The 17,368-nt window shown below is 39.0% G+C and overlaps 2 protein-coding genes across 3 annotated transcripts; one reads left to right on the top strand and one right to left on the bottom strand.

The window, feature by feature from the left end:
* Positions 1-1,005: 1,005 nt before the first annotated feature.
* LOC112194924 (polygalacturonase) lies at positions 1,006-7,444 on the bottom strand. 2 transcript variants are annotated; one of them, XM_024335179.2, is made up of 9 exons: positions 6,961-7,429; positions 6,688-6,816; positions 6,002-6,169; positions 5,620-5,640; positions 5,308-5,515; positions 1,993-2,074; positions 1,741-1,849; positions 1,515-1,631; positions 1,008-1,417 (listed from the first exon to the last, which is right to left on the bottom strand). In XM_024335179.2, exons 1-9 carry the CDS (start codon positions 7,273-7,275, stop codon positions 1,187-1,189), a joined length of 1,380 nt encoding a protein of 459 aa, XP_024190947.1. In that variant the 5' UTR covers positions 7,276-7,429; the 3' UTR covers positions 1,008-1,186. The 2 variants fall into 2 exon arrangements, with proteins under 2 accessions (XP_024190948.1, XP_024190947.1); XM_024335180.2 differs by lacking the exon at positions 5,620-5,640 and having other exon boundaries at positions 1,006-1,417; positions 6,961-7,444.
* Positions 7,445-10,856: 3,412 nt separating this feature from the next.
* On the top strand, positions 10,857-11,872 carry LOC112194381. Its single transcript, XM_024334630.1, has 2 exons — positions 10,857-11,294; positions 11,336-11,872. Exons 1-2 carry the CDS (start codon positions 10,857-10,859, stop codon positions 11,870-11,872), a joined length of 975 nt encoding a protein of 324 aa, XP_024190398.1.
* The last annotated feature ends 5,496 nt before the right edge of the window (positions 11,873-17,368 follow it).

Raw genomic sequence — 17,368 nt, 5'->3', positions numbered from 1 at the left:
AACTTAATCTTCCCCCGAAAGTTAAAATCTTTATTTGGCTGTTTTTCAGGGGAAGACTGAAAACTAGAGCTTACATTGCTCGGTATAATCAAGCTATGATCTCTTCTTGTGCTTTTTGTGGAACAGGTTTGGAAGACAACAACCATCTTTTCCACTCTTGTTCTTTTACACACAGAATTTGGAGTATGGTCCCCAATATTCCTTCCCCAGCAAGTTTCTCTAATCTCTCTGATTGGGTCCTCCACCTATTTGACAAGGAATCATCTACCACTATTGAAGATTGTATTTTATTATGTTGGCAGATTTGGGGGGCAAGAAACAACTTAATTTTCAACAATTCTCTTGCTTCCCCAAATAACATCACTTTCTCTGCTGCCTCCGTTGGGTCTAACTATAGAAGAAACAATCAGTTAGCTCCAAAGACAGGATCTGCGTCAACCGGTACTATCACTTGGAAACCCCCTCCAGCTGGCCTCTTTAAACTCAACTTTGATGGTTCAGTGAAAGGTCATAATAGTGCTGCTGCGGGCTTCATCATCAGGGATTCTAATGGGAGGCCTATCCTAGCTGGTACCCGTAAGATTGGTGTCACTTCAGTCAATACCTACTGCTGAGGGCTGTGCTCTTAAAGATGGTCTCATCCAGGCTCTTTGTCAAAACATCAAAAGAATTCAAGTTGAGGGTAACTCACTCCTCATCATCAACTGTATTAATCGAGCTTGTGCCATGCCTTGGAGAATCAGATCATTGATCTCTGACATAATCTGGCATGGCTTGCTGCGAAATTTGAGGTCATTTCCTTCTCCCATATCTTCCGCGAGGCCAATTTCGTTGCTCATGTCATCACTTCGACGGTTCATAATCTTTCTAATCCCAAGATTTGGGTCAGTTCCATTCCAGATGCGGCCTCGTCCGCCCTGCTTTTAGATTCTATTAACCTTGGTTGTCCAAGGGGTTTCTTGTTGTAATTCCTTTTCTCCTCAAAAAAAAAGCTGAAGAATTTTTCTTCTTTTATTTCGTCATGTTCTATATACGTTTGATGAATTTTAAAGCCACGTACAATAATCTTTCTGTAGGAAATCGGTACACTATATATTTACAAAGGAGTACTATGAAGATTACGTTCTGTACTTCTGTATACACTACAGTACTGAGAAACGAATGTGAAGAAGTTTTGTATCCACATTCATAGTTTCGCTTGATAACAGAGAGGGGAAACAACTCCTATGCTAGTGAAATTAATATTGTTGCATAATGCTTTAGCTGTTTTCCCTCCTCCATGCTCAAGTTTAATGTCTTGCAACACAATACCCTGACAAGGAAAGTTCTTGCTGCAATCAAACTTAATAGCAACGTCTGAGGCACTTGTTCCTTTGATGTTCTTGTACAATACATTTTGCACTTGAACTGCCGATTTCTGTGATTAGTTATGTATATCACTTTTAGTTAACCAAGAAAGTATCAAATGACCGAAATTAATTGGTTCTTATGAAGTAGTACTATATTTTGTTTACCTGTTCTTTACATGGCTTCTTGCTGTCACAATAGTATTGATCTATTAGGATGGGGTTGGTAACATCAAGCATTTCAATGTTCTCAAATGTGATGTTGTTTGCACTACCAGATCCTCCCTGCAACAAATTCCACAGCCAAACTCGAAAAGTTGATACATACTTTTATGAGATTATCTTCTTATAGCTTGAAGTTCAAATATATATTGATTGTAATAAATTTTATTACCTGCCAAGTCTTGATCCTGACTCCATTTGTGGTTCCAATTAGTTTAGCTCCATATAGAGCAACTTCAGAAACATAAGCTTCTGATTTTCCAGATCCCAAGCTTCCGATACTGAGGTCACAGTGAAAAAATCGAGCCTAAATTAACAGCATGCATGATAGAGCCAGATTCATATGTTACATTTTAAGTCGGTAAATTTGGCCGTGCATGGTATGTATTGAACTAATTAAAGTTTTACGAAATTCGAAGTTAACCTGATTCCATGTCCAGGTCCGCAGGTTATGTTCATTGCTTGCACCTTTTCGGATCCACTTACAATTGAAATACAATCATCACCTAAAGAATTGTATCCAATAATGTTAGTGTTCAAGACCATATATAAGTTGATTTGCTTTATTCAGAAAGAGTTACTACAGTAAAAACGTACAAAATTGTATAAAAGCTAGTTTGAGATTGCTGTGACTTTTAAAAAAAAATTATTATTGTTGTATTGCGAGAAAATATTTCAAACAGTACCCGAACTTAGGCCGACTCTTAACTTCAGTACCCGACTATGCAAAACTATCACTTTGGTACCCTAAGTTTGAAGCTCGACCCAAGAACGGTACACGCCTTCCATAACAGTGTTAAGAGTCCAGCCACGTGGCAATACCTGAAGGGTAATTGGATCATTTCAACCCAAATTCACTCTCACTCTCTCAGTCAAACCCAACTCCTCCACTTCCTCCGCCTCCTCCACCACCACTAACTCAAACCATAACCCAAGAAATCCCAACATCCATGGAATCGCAGTTCACAAACATAATACACAACCAAATCCTTCATGGCTTTATCAATTTCTTTGTGAAATTTGTAAACCCTGTTGCACAAAGAGAGAGAGAGAGAGAGAGAGAGAGAGAGAGAGAGAGTCCTTTTTTATTCTGGTAAAGCTTCGTATCACACAAACACATATCAATAACCAAATGGCTGCCTCACCGCCTCAGTTCGAAGCTCAGCTGACTCTCCTCCCTCATCCTCCACCGGAATCTGAGTCTCAGATCTCATCCCTCCTTTACAGTAAGTTCCACTTTTCTCTTACCTCTACTATCGTTTTTTATTCTAAACAATCAAATCCGAAATTGATTCACTCACGATTCCTGTAGAGATTTCGCAACAAGTTCAAGCAGAAATGGGGGACATGCTCAAGTCGATTAGGTCAGTTTGAATTAAGCGTTGAAGAAACTATTTGATTTTGATTCTGCTGCGAATTTTGAAGTCACGATTTGTTGTTTTCAGGGAAATTGATGAAAACTCTTCTCAAATAACGGAGGAGATTGACGAGTGCAAGGACTCTGCACTCGAGGAGAGAGAGAGAGAGAGAGAGAGAGAGAGAGGTGAACAGTGAGGGACTCAGAGATTTGGGTCTAGGGGAGGTGTTGAGACACCAATCTGGGCTTGAGATTGTTGACCTTGATGAACACCGGCTTCACATTGCTCTGCGGGGCTTGTTGGACATACGCCAGTCTGGCTTTGTTGGTGGTCGTCGACAACATCGTTTCTCTTCAGTCCACAAAACTGAAAATCCAAACCTTAATTGAAATTGAAATGGATTCCCAATTTTGATTTCTCTCTTCTTTTTGATCAGTTTGAGTGAGAGAGAGAGAGAGAGAGAGAGAGAGAGACAAAGTTGCAATGTATTAAAAAATAAAATAAAATAAAAAATCTGGGTTAAAACACGGAGTGACCAAAATATCCCTCAAAATGTGCTAGGTGGCACAAGACTTAACACCGTTAATAACGGTGTGTACCGTTCTTGGGTCGGGCTTCAAACTTGAGGTACCAAAGTGATAGTTTTGCATAGTCGGGTACTGAAGTTAAGAGTCGGCCTAAGTTCGGGTACTGTTTGAAATATTTTCTCTTGTAAGAATAATCAGCTGTGAATTAAAACAGTTTCGTATTTAGTAAATAATACTTTTAAATGTGTTGTCAGTATATAAAACAACTTAATTTAGAGCGTGTTTTAATTGAAAGCAGCTTCTAGAAGTAACTTTTAGGTTGCTTCTAAAATTTGCTGCCAGTGACCTATAATTTTCAATTAAAACTGTTTTTTATTTAGGGGTTGTGACCACTTACCCAATTTCAGCCTAAAAATTACTCACTTACTCCACTAAGAGTTTTTTGCTCCCATACACCCAATCTAACATCTATTGACAGTTTTGTCCTTATTTTAATTAACAAACTACACTCCTCTCATACTCTCTCTCTCTCTCTCTCTCTCTCTCTCTCTCTCTCTCTCTCTCTCTCTCTCTCTCTCTCTCTCTCTCTCTCTCTCTCTCTCTCTCTCTCTCTCTCTCTCTCCAGCCGGACGGCCAAATGCCAAGTGACCACGCTTTCAACACCTTTTTCTCTGAGACCGGCGCCGGCAAGCATGTTCCACGCGCCATTTTTTTTTACCTCGAGCCCACCGTCAAAGCTTCTGAACAACCGATCCCAGCCGGAGTTGGTGAAGTCGTTGAACAAAAGATCAAAACTTCTGAGATTTGTTCGATTGTTCCTCATCAAACCATGACCTCCAGAGTTCCTCGACGCAGACCGTGACGAGCCAGACCTACATCTCGTCGCCGATCTGTACAGACCACCAGCCACCGGTCGCGCCAATCACCAGTGTCTTCGTCCCCGATCGATCCGCTATGAACGTGTACAATTGAACATATAAATTGATCAATTGTGTCTGTAGTGTATTCATTTTGGTTTTGAGAGTTTATGCAATTCACTTGAAGGCAATAATATGATTATTGGAGGGTAATAATATGATTATTGGGGGCAATAATATGATTATTAGGAGGCAATAATATGATGATTGGGAGGCAATAAAAAGAGGATTGTGAGGCAATAAAAAGAGGATTGGGAGGCAATAAAAAGAGTATTGAGAGGCAATAATATGATTATTGGGGGGCAATAATATGGTTACTGGGTATTATTAGAGAACAATAAATTCAGACGCAAGAATCTAGCCACCAGTCTGGTAGCCGGATTCGACATTCCTGTGACCGGTCGCCGGAGTCCTTGGCCAACCATTGGTCACCGGAGTCCGACAAGGTCTCTGATGACTTCTCTCTCTAAGTAACAAAGAAGGAGAGAGCAAAATTGTCCCAAAAATAAATAAAAATGAATAAAAAAAATACTTAATTGGGTATTAGGGAAATGATCTCTTAGACTATTTGGATAAGTGGGAATCTCTTAGAGTGTTTGGGTAAGTGGGGTTAATTAACCCCAAAATTGGGTAAATGATCATTTTCCCTTTTATTTATTTACCAAATACAATAAAATCTAAAATTTTAGATAAAATTTTTTTTTTTTTTTTTTTAAGCAAAGCAATCCCAAAAAGGACCTAATACATACAGGTAATTATATACCTTCACTATTCAGACAATAAACTCAATGATTATGCGTGTGTGTACAATGTGAGAACAATACAGAAGTATGACAACAGTGTGTATAAATGATTTAGTTATTCAGCATATATAGATATTATATTCGTATTTTTAATTATATATTTACTAATTTTTGTGTGTTTATATAAGTCCTACCAGTGGATATAATAGAGGTTGTGATGAGTATGTCTTGAGTATTTGTAACATGAATTCCATCGGTGTTGGGGCTTTTCTCTGGTGCAGTAATTGAGAGATTGGAAGCTAGAACGTTCATGCACTTCTGGAAAGACAAATGAATTTGCTGAGCATCTTGTATCTTTAGATTCTTCACTATCAAATCCTTACATTTATAGAACGCAAGTGCCTGCAAGCATATTGGTTCAAATGTAAATTTACTGTGAGAATTAAAACCACGCAAATAGCTCAAACTTTGGTTTAACAGCGCTCCAGGCAGATGAACATATATACCGTTGGTGCATCCTGGCATGGCTGCAAATGATCAATACACATATCATTAAGTAAGTCGAATAGAAAATCAAAGCAAGTACAATTATTTGAGACATGCATTATCAATTATAATTATTGTGTTTTGGACCATACACATGTATTATAGTTTTCGGACCATACATGTGAATTATTGTATTCGATTACCTATATGAACGATAAAAAGAATATGTTTAATTTAGATTGTGGTGTTGTCACATTGTTAATGTAGACCATACATTAATTTACAAAAATTTTAAATCAAAATCTAGATAAAAATTTTAAATCAAAATCTAGAGCTAGCAGCGATCGGAAACGACTCTACTGTATATATTACAACGCTAAACTATCTCTCTGCGTTATGTACCTTAGATTTATTGATTTTGCATGAGTTCTGCCACCATTCCTTGCCATTGCCATTGATGGTTCCACCACCATCAAGCAGTAACTTCCGAACACTATCAAAAATAAGCCAGTGTTTACCATCTTGGCGGAAGTCAGATCGATCATCCGACGCTTCTAAGGTACCAACAATCTGAAAATTTTCCAAAACAGAAAAATATCATTTGAACTGTAGCCTACAACCGGCTAGCCTACTTCCTTCTTTTTAGGTATAAACAATACAAAGAACTCATTTTGTCAACTAAAGATTGCAATAACGAAATATGCCTGGCCTAAAACATTGATATAAATTTAAAATAATTTCGCTAAGTAGGATAATTGATATTATGATCAAAATTTATAAAAATAGATTAATTAATTCCTTCTTGACATATAAATTTAGCATATTACACAACACATGCCCTAAACCATCAGTTGAAGGAAATATTTACCTTAGCGATGATTTTTTTTCTTTCTTTTGTTAATCATCACTTTAACAACACGAGTTGTAATATAATTGAAGTGAAACTTATCCAAAAATTCTTGCATAAATATTATGCAATGGATTGAAGAATTCATGAATTTGTCAAAGTAAATTCTGGAGGTTAACCCGCCATTTTCTTGTAACTGTGAGGAAGTTACTAGCTAGTATATATCTATCAATTAATTCACCTGCACCATCAATTGAGATAAGCAAGGACCTGAAAATCTAATCGGTTTAAGCCAATAGATCTTCTGAGGCACCACCAAAACAGCTGCATTCTTAGACGAACAAGCTACCTTCCATGCCTTCACAAACGCCTGAACAAACTCATTTTATGTGATTAATATTTATATTGAAAAATGACAACTATATCATTTCAATTGATCGAATTGTGGGTATTGATCAGCAAGCGACTTAAGAGACAAAACCACCACAAATCCTAAGAGAAACAGGAATATTACCTCTGTGTCATCAGTTTCTCCATCACCCTTAGCTCCAAAATCATGAACACTGACTGTGGTAACTGCCACTTGATCAGAGCTCTTCAAAGTGAGGACATCATCAGTACTTTGCTCGATCAAGTCCTTGCTGTCATCAATCATGCTCCAGTATGAAGGATACGCTTGGGAATCATATCCAGTACCTGATGCTTCATCAACAAAATCCTCAAGTGTGTTCTCTTGCAAATTAGTACTTCTGTCACATGAAATTGAAGAGATGATATTGATGATGATGATGATGAATATTGAGAGAAGAAATTTTTTAAGTGACATCATTTTCTACTTTTGTATGAGAGAGTAGGCATACAATGTGGATGTTTATATATATGAGATATAGGAGCTACAAGCATGCAATTTGTGAGGAGAATGTCTACATTGTACAGACGGGCTGATGAATTTTCATCACTTTTTGGTGCCCTATCAATTTCTTATTTCTTAAAAAAAAGAAAAAAAAAAAAAGAAAGAATCTCTATGTTTTCCAATAAAATTAGCTTAGCTGGTTACAGGGGAGTGCGTGATAGATACTAGTCATACTACGTAGCAATAATTGTGATTGAGTTACAATTATAATTCGTCCCCAATTACATTGGATTTATAAGACTACGTTTAGGGTTTACACTTTATAGTCTATAGGTTCAAGCTTAAAACCTAGGGACTACTTCTAAATGTTACGCAATTCACGTAAGAAATCTAGCTACTAAAGATGAAAGTTATTTATGTACTGAGACCGAACTTACGAACAAAGATACACGAGAGATTATCATGAGTAAAAATTGAGACCGACACAATCAATATTTTTTACTCTATGAGCCGGTTGACAACGAGAGTTCTCGATATTAACTTCACTGGTCATTCAGATAAGAATCTATACAGAAGCCAAGAGATCGATTATCCATGATGTATGCTCATTCTGAAATCACATAGGTTAAATATGCTAGATTCGCGCTAGTTTAGAACTGAAAACTCTAGCTGTTAGAGGTATCCGTACGTGTGCATTTGGCAAATAGTTTTATGGATAGATCGAGTCTTGCCTTTGGTTGTGTATTTTTGAAAATATTCTCTCAATGTCATATCACTCATATGTAAGACTTCCCTTGGCGTGCAAAACTGTCTCTCTCTGAATTTTTCCAGGTCTTAATGATAATATGAATAGCAGAATTTCTTATGAGCCTTTTAAATGTCGGCCTAATCTGATATATGAGAACTTCCGAAAATAGAGATATCAGAAATATTGGAAGATATATCGGAGGGGAGAGCTTCTAACGAGAATCATTAAAATGAAGACTTTATAATGACTTTCTAATCAATAGTTTGGGAGATCTACTTTTTATTACATTACCGCAAATCAATTATTAGATGTTTATGTTTGCATGAATTGGTCACTTTTGAAAATTTTCTTCTAAATTGCTAATCGTTAAGGTACCGAACTAGATCTAATCAATGGACTAATCAAATTTGTCAAACTTGAACTTTTCATGTTCATAAATGATAAATAATGATTATGAATGCTTAACAATTTTCAGTTTAGTTGAAAAATTGCATAAATGATCAAAACATGAATATCTATATATCTAATAGTTGATTTGCGGAAATGTGATCAAAGTGGGTCTCACAAGAAAGTTTTCATGAAGTCCTCATTTTAATAGTCCTCATTAGAAACTCTTCATATATTGAAGTTTTGTTTAAAAATTAATTTGATGCATTACATTTATTGGAAGACTTAAAATTGGGTAACATAAAAATAGACAAAGGGAATTTTGCTTAGATTACTTTCAATAGGGATAACTAAACAGAACCAATTTAGGGGTATTCTTTCATCCAAAATTCAAACTTCCTCACAAATCTATAAAATTTTGTGTTTTTTATTTTTGGGTCCTTGACCAAAAGCTCCAAAATGAGCCAAACTTTTCTCACTTACCCCAACAACAGTTTTTTATTCCCACAAACACAATTTCATAGAAAATTATCATTTTGCCCTCAATCCAATTAAAGATTTACAACTAATGCAACTCTATCTCCTCTCTCTCTCTCTCTCTCTCTCTCTCTCTCTCTCTCTCTCTCTCTCTCTCTCTCTCTCTCTCTCTCTCTCTCTCTCTCTCTCTCTCTCTCTCTCTCTCTCTCTCTCTCTCTCTCTCTCTCTTCCCCCCTCTCTTCCCCCCTCTCTCCCGTCCTTGTCCACGCCGGCATCGATGCCGCAGAAGAGACCTGCCGGGGGCCTTCGAGCTTCAGAATGGAGCCCAGTCGTCGACGACGAGGTTGATGTCGGGGATGTGAGCAACGAGGCCATCAGAGAAGCCGTGGCCCTGGTGTTCCGGCAAAGTCGATTTTGGCGAAGTGGTCTCCCCACCGGATCTCCTCCTCCTCATCGAAATCCATTTCCCGCTCCCGTAAAATCTTGGACCACGTCGTTCAGCTTCTCGCCTCAATCTCCGGGAGCCCGTCGAGGCCGAGATCGGCCAAGTTATGAAGCAGATGAGCGCCACCACTAAAGAGGCAAGGAGAAGTGGGAGTTTCTGGAGTTGGTGAGTTGCTGGCCTCACTCGCCTCACTCTCCAGCCGCAATCGGAGCCGGTAGGGTCTCCGGTTGGTTTGATTTTTTTTTTTGGTAGATTTCTGATGGCTACGCTTTTTTTTTTTTTTCTCCCCTTTTGTTTTTGTTTTTCTTTAATTATCTATTGTATGGACTTGCAACAACTAGTATTAGAGAATCTTTGAAGATTGGAGCCCCCTCTTGTTTTTTTATGATTGAGCTGCAACCCTCTTGTTTTTTTTTTTTTCTTTTTACTTTTTTGGTAAAATAGGTGCCAGAAGGTCCAAAAGGAAAGAAAAAAGAAGAAGAAAAAAAAGTTTTATCGAGGGCAATAGACGTGTATTGCCTCCCAATAGACGTCTACGGGGGGTACTAGACGTTTTGAATTGATGTAATCTTTTTTTTTTTTCTTTAATCAAAGTTTTATTTGTGTAATTTTAGAAAAATTAGTTCCTATTTCGATAATCGAAAAGTTTATTGGGGGCAATAGACGTCTATTGGGGGCAAAAGACGTGCATTATGGGGCAATAGACGTCTATTGGGGGGCAATAGACCTCTATTGCCCCTTTATTGGGCTACAATAGACGTCTATTGGGGGCAATAGAGGTTTTTAGAAAAGTCCGGTGGGTGGCAGCCGGTGATCGGATTAGGGCGAAATTGGCTTGATTCTGGCGACCGGTGACCGAATTCCGGCTAAGTTGGCCGGTATCCGGCGGCCGGTGACCGGGCTCCGGCGAAGTCCCCTATGGTTTCTCTCTCTCTCTCTCTAAGTAACAAAGGTGAGGGTAAAATGGTATTAAAAAAAATAAAAATTTAAATTAAAATCTTAATGAGGTATTAGGAAGACCTCCGTAGAGTATTTTAGATAAAAGGGAATTAAAAAAACTTAGTGGGGTAAGTGGGAAAAAAATCTCTAAAATGGTGTAAATGGACAAAAACCCTTTATTTTTTTTGTGCTTTTATTTTCACATTAATTTTTGTCAAACTTTGAAGATCTTTCTTGATTTTTTCGGGATTAATCTTCATATATCTGGTATATCATAGTGATGCTTGACAATTTTGCTAAAATATTGCTGAAATAGGAGAAGATAAGATTTTACCCCTATATGATATATTACATGTCTAAAAAAGAAAAAGATCGACAGATATATTGATCTGCTGGCATATATTTGAAACCTTGCTCTTATTCAATGTTTCAACTTTTACAAAACCATGTACTAAATGATCCAATTCTCTTATGTCACTGGTGTTTGAGCATTTAGCTCTGAGAAAATAGGAAAGTGAAAATCTGCGTACGCGGGTTTCCGCCCTTGCGTTGCTGATTGCCATGGCGGCTTCTACCTCTGCTGCACCAAGGGCGATCTGTCCTTGGCCCTTTCTGAATCTGCCGTCGGCCACGGAGAAGCCTTCGCCACCTTTGGCACAGGCCGCCACACCGAAGACCTTCGCTTCTGTTCTTTCTGGGTCTGTTGAGTCCACGGTGGCTCTTAGCCAACTACCTACTCCAGTCATTCGTGGTGATATGACTTATGTCAAGATTAATGAAGCGCTGTATCAGGAACAGTTGAAAACTTTCAAGACTAATTTGATTGGTCGACTACTTCAGCGTAAGGGATCGGCTCCATTGAAACTTCATGATTTGAAAACCTCTCTTACTGCTCTTTGGGACACCTCATCACCATGGCGGTTGGTTCCTTTAGGGAGGGGCTATTTTGATATTCACTTTGCTACAGAGGAAGACATGCGGAGAGTTTGGGGTGGACTTGTACGTTGGCTAGTGGGTTGTTTCGTCTATGACAATGGCAGCCTAATTTCAAGCCAGGGGACACTCTCCCTCAGACCCATTCCCAAAAATGGGTTAGGTTTTATGGATTGAGTCAAGATTACTGGCACCCGCAGCATCTAATAGAGATTGCTCGTGGAGTAGGCACACCTTTGCAATTGGACAGGGCAACTAAAGAAAGAGAATTTGGCTACTTTGCTAGGGTTCTTGTGGATGTTGATCTAGCAGGTGATTTTCCATCTACACTGATGGTTGAAAGAGAATCTCATGGTTTTCCGATTGAGGTTATTTATGAAAATATGTTTGAGAATTGTGGGATTGTTGGACACACAATGGATCGATGTGAACACCTTATTAAAGAGCAGGCTAAAGCTTCTGCTTATTCCAAGGGGGTTTTTGGTAGTGAACGCCCAATGCCCAAGGTTCGGCAAGAGTATAGAGTCAAGGCCAAACACCAAGTTCCGCTGTGTTCTCCTGATATTGCAGAACAACCTATTATTGATGATCATTCTAAGAAGGATGCCGAAATTGCAAAGTTTGCTGACAATGTTATTCAATAGGCTGTGAACCAGGAACTTAACCATATTGCTGATGTGGTTGTCAATGAAACCATTGTCAACCATGTGGATATACCTGCAGAACCTGTGTTATAACAACTTTCCTCCGGGAGAATGGAGCAGGGGTCTCATTCATTATCATCCTCTTCAGATGATGAACGTACTATATCTGACACATTGGGTTCTCATGTCAGCAATACCATTATCAATCAATCAACTTCATTGGTGCGCAGGCCTTGGCACGGTCTTGTTGAGGAGGAACAAGAGGGTGATTTGAGTGATTCAAGTGCTACTCAGCTACAGGGGCCTCTTATTCGTTAGTCAAATCATGTTAATGCTGTTTTAGAGCAAGGGAATGTCAGTGAAGCTTCCTTTAATCTAGCTCTTGAAGCCCAGGAGGTGGTAGCTTCAAAAGTGTTAACAAAGTCCCAAAGAAAACGTCTAAGGAAGAAAGTTCGTGAGGCTTTGAATGACTCATCAACCCCTCAGAGGGATGCCATTTTATCATCATCTCAATGAAAGCAATTTTTTGGAATATTCGAGGTCTTGCTAATAGCCCCACGAGACGAACACTCCGTAGTTTGGTTAAGAAGCATTCTCCAGATTTTCTTTGTCTTGCAGAACCAATGGCTGCCATTTCGAAAATCAAGCAAACTTTCTGGCAATCTATAGGTATGCATTTGGTTGGCGTCAATGATCGTGGTCAGCGTCTCCCAAATATTTGGCTTTTCTGTTCACTTAATGTGCTTTCTTCTGTACTTGTTTCTTCTTCTAGCCAGCATATTTTTATTCAATTCAATGCTGGTGGTATTTCACATGGAATGGTTTTTGTTTATGTGGCAACAACAGTGGCAGAACGCAGACCATTATGGCTTTCTCTAGCTCATATTTGTTCAGGTTTCTCCGGGCCTCTGCTAGTAATGGGTGATTTTAATGCTGTTCTTGGAGCTCATGAAAAATCTGGGGGAAACTTACCTTGTAGAGTGTCTTGCGATGAATTTCAAGCAATGGTCGACACTTGTGGGTTGGTGCAAATTGATATCAAGGGTTCTCCTTTTACTTGGACAAATGGTAGAGGGGTTGCTTCTCATATAGAAATGTTATTGGATCGGTGCTTTTGCTCACTTCCTTGGTTAGATTCTTGGCAGATTACCAGCTACTCTACTCTTGTTAGACATTCTTCTAATCATAATCCACTTCTTGTGGTCTTTGAAAAATTTGCTTCACATGTCCCTTCTCCTTTTAGGTTTCAATCGGTTTGGTTGCAGCATCCTCTTTTTCTTCAAATGGTGAAGTTAGTGTGGTCTTCTTTCAAGGTCTGTGGCTGCCCTCAATATACTCTACAACAAAAATTGAAATTATTGAAGCCCATTCTCAAGGATTGGAATCATAATACATTTGGTAATATGAATTTTACTGCTGACTTGGCTCGTGCCAACCTTGAGGAAATTCAACTTGACATCTCATCAAATGGGTTTACGGAGGATCGTTATAAAAAAGAGGTGGAAGCTCATAATGCTTTGACTAATGCTTTACTCATTCAGGATCAATTCTGGTCTACCAAGGCACATGAAAAATGGTTGCGAGATGGTGACAGAAATACGGGTTATTATCAAAGGATTGCTAAGGTTTGATATGCTCGGTCTTTTCTTTCTCGCTTACGCATCGGTTCTGTGCTTCATGATGATGTAAATATTTTGCGCGAGCATGTGGTCGATCACTTCACTAAAGCATTTACAAATGATGGGAGCTCAGCGGATACAGGTTTAGTTTCGAAACTCATTCTGTGTTTAGTTACCCTGGAGGAAAATGGTAGCCATATAGCAATTCCATCCTTTAAGGAGGTTGAGCTAGTTGTTTTTTCTATGGATCCGGATAGTGTACCTGGTCCTGATGGTTTTAATGGTCATTTTTACCGTGCTTGTTGGAGTTTTATTGGTCCTGATGTGGTAAATGTTATTACACCCCACATTCAATTTACCCCTTTTACTGAGTTACACGAATCACTGTATGTTTTACCATTCACGGGTATAGTTTTACCTTTTAGGGGGGTGGCTAGAATTTGACTTTTTATGGGTTAACAACTTGAGAAAATTTCCTTCATAAAAGTTGTAGAGGACGTTAAACCGAGCACGTGCATATGTGGTACGTAAAAATTGGAGTTCGTATGTGAAAGTTATAGCTTAAAATGTGGAAGTTACTGTTCAAGGTAAAATATATATATATATATATATGGAAAGTTACCACTGTAGGTTTCCATTTTCGGAAACCCGGTAACTCTCCCTCTCTCCTCCCCCGACATTTCCTTCCTCTTCGACCCGATTCTTCCTCCTCCGATTTCTCCCTCCTCCGGCCGACCCACGGCGAAATCCGGCCATCCCCAAGCTCGTCTCCTCCCCCTTGACGCATCTGTGGTGATATTTTGGGGAGATTTGGCCGGAGGAGCTCGATTTCTTGGTGGGAATGTTACTGTAGCAACTTGCGGGTTTTGCCGATTTCCGGCGATTTCGGCTGTCTCCGGCCACCAAACCGGCGTCGAAGGTTCGGTTTTTGACATAGATCATTTCCCCTAAGGTCTTTCATTTCAATTTGTAGTGTAGAGGTCGAATTAACGATTTGAAATTTCTAGGGTTCTTGGAGTTTTCTGGATATATTTCACCGGCCAATTTGGAGCCCTTCAAGGTAAAATTGGAACTTGTTGTAGTTGAGAAAGAGATTGGGTCTGGTGAGTAGGTGGTGCTGCCAAAATTTGGTGGTTATTGGTGGTGGTTGCCGGTGGCGCGTGGGCCCCACGCGCAGCCACTGTGGGTGGCGCGTAGAGCTGAGTTCTAATTACAATTTTTGGCTCCATAAATCCTATAATGACTGTAGAATTGTATACATGAAGTTTGGTGGGAATTGGAGGAATTACAAATTGAGTATAAATGGATAATTATCGATTTACGTGAATTCGATCGCCGAAATCCTTTCGAATTCACTTTAGAATTTATATATCGATGAATGAATATTGTTGGAATATTGTGGACAGATTCGTTGTGAACTAAGGAGTTGGATTTTGAAGGGGGACGTTATGAATTTCAATTTCTAATTATCGTAAAGTTAATTTCCGTCCTGTAAATATATTTTTACGAGTGCTATTCGTACAGGACGAGAGGAGTCTTCGTACGAGGAAAATACCGAGCGACGTCAGGATTGATCATATAATGTGAGTGGAATTTTATTTTTCAAAGAATGATGCATGCATATATTTAATCGGTTCCGAGGTTATAATTTATTTATTGTATTACTTTCTCGAGCGTATGGTTATTTCCAGAAATGGTTTTGGATATTTGTTTATTTGAAGGTTTTATGGCGTGCGGGGTCACGTCATTGGATTATGCTTATCTTACCTTATTTATTTATTTCCGATGTGATTTCCGGATTTATACTATTTATATTATATTTATACTCGGCGATTTGAGATTTTTATGAGATTTTCGAAATGAGATTTCGATGGAGTAAATCTTTATATTTATTTATCTCCTATTTATTTTGAACTTGAGATTATCTTGGCGTGTGAGACACGTCATGGGAAACACTTTTACGAGAGATGGGGAAGCTTTATGTACTTATGGATTTACTTGGTTTTCGGGTTTCTTTCGCCATACTTTGGGTGACTTATCATTGCTAGCATTGATTTTCCGCCTTTGTGGCGTGGTGATGGGATCACCGTAGCCCCCCGCCTTTATGGCGCAGGTTACTGTCTCTGTGATAGTAATTCTGTAGCCCAGTATCCTATCGCTACACTTAGTGGCGTAAGGGTATATTACGGGAGTAATGGGAGTATTTTAGCCTGGGAGGCTATCACCCTAGCCTGGGAGGCTCACTCGTATGGCTATCGCCTTCCCCTACTCACTTTACTACTTAAGCTAGCGGGGCTAGCTCGATTTTCGTTTAACCAACGGGGCTGGTCTTATTTTCCTTGAGTATCAGAGTTCCAACTTTTTCTTTTAAATCGTATGTGACTAGCGGGGCTAGTCGGTTTTCATGAGTGGAACTCCTCTTGTTTTATTTTCGTTAATCACTGCATGCATCGGGAATTTTTCTTAAAGAAATAAATGTGGAAAGTATAAAATCCATTTGGTTTGAAATTGTTTATTTTTGTCCACTCACGCTAACGTTTTTATGTACTTTCCCCTGGGCCCTTCGGTTTTCAAATGCCCAGTTTTCAGTGTTGCTGCTCGGCGTTCAGGAGTGAGCCATAGTGACCGCATCCGCTTCCGTCATCATATTTTGTAGGTTACCTGTTTAGCCTACTGTACTCTATGTTAATTTACGTTCCTAGATCGCTCTGATTACTATGGGATTTGTGACCCAGACTTGTATGGAATTTATATTTGAGGTCTACGACCTAACTTTGTGAATTTTAGTATCTTAAATCTTGGAGTTTCTTAGACTTGAATTACTTGATACACTGTTATTATTTTTGGGCTCAAGTTGGTTGAATGATGGGAGCAGGGTGGCTCCAGGAGTTTGTGGTTGGATTATTAGAAGTGACGTTTGTTTTCCACAGGTTTTTGGGTTGTCCATTTTTAAGGGAGGTTATGCCGAAATTTTTGGAAAACCTTCTTTAAAAGTGGGTCCCGCAGGGCCACTTCAAATTCCAGGGTGGAATTCGGGGCGGGTCCTGTCAAATGTTGTTCGCTCTTTCTTCGAATCTGGTTATATTTTGCCTAATCTTAATTACAGCTTTATTGCTCTTCTTCCTAAAGTTCCAGAAGCAAATGTGATCACTCAATTTCGTCCAATTGCTATGGCCAATTTTATTTTTAAAATTATCACAAGAATACTTACTGATAGGCTTTCTCTAATTGCTTCTCGCATCATTTTGCCAAATCAATTTGTCTTTCTTAAAGGTAGTCAAATTTCAGATTGCATTCTTCTCACTTCTAAGTGTGTGAACCTAATGGATAACTCTTGTGTTGACGGCAATATTGCCATTAAACTGGATGTGGCCAAAGCTTTTGATACTCTAAATTAGGACTTCTTACAGCGGGTTCTGATAGCTTTTTGCTTTCATATTACATTCGTTCAATGGGTGGGTAGAATCCTTGCTTCAGCTAAGCTTTCTATTCTCTTTAATGGCTCGCCGGTGGGTTTCTTCAGTTGTAGTCAAGGGGTTCGCCAGGGAGACCCACTATCTCCTCTTTTATTCTGTCTAGCAGAGGAAGTGCTTAGTAGAGGTACTGCTAATCTTGTCTCAACGGGTAAGCTTCAGACTATTTCTTCTCCGCGAGGTATGAAAGCTCCTAGTCATGTCTTATTTGCGGATGACATAATGATTTTTTACAGGAGTGATGAGAAAGGCCTCTCGAATTTGCTAAATTTTATTGATGAATATGGATTAAATTCTGGGCAGTTGGTAAACAAGGGAAAATCTCAGGTATTTCTGGGTAAATCAACTACTCGTCGGCGGTCATTGATTTCCAAATGGTTAGACATTCCAATTGGTAAGCTTCC

Source organism: Rosa chinensis, chromosome 3 (assembly GCF_002994745.2).
Source record: "Rosa chinensis cultivar Old Blush chromosome 3, RchiOBHm-V2, whole genome shotgun sequence".
NCBI lineage: Eukaryota > Viridiplantae > Streptophyta > Magnoliopsida > Rosales > Rosaceae > Rosa > Rosa chinensis.
This window is presented reverse-complemented; position numbering and strand designations above follow the sequence as displayed.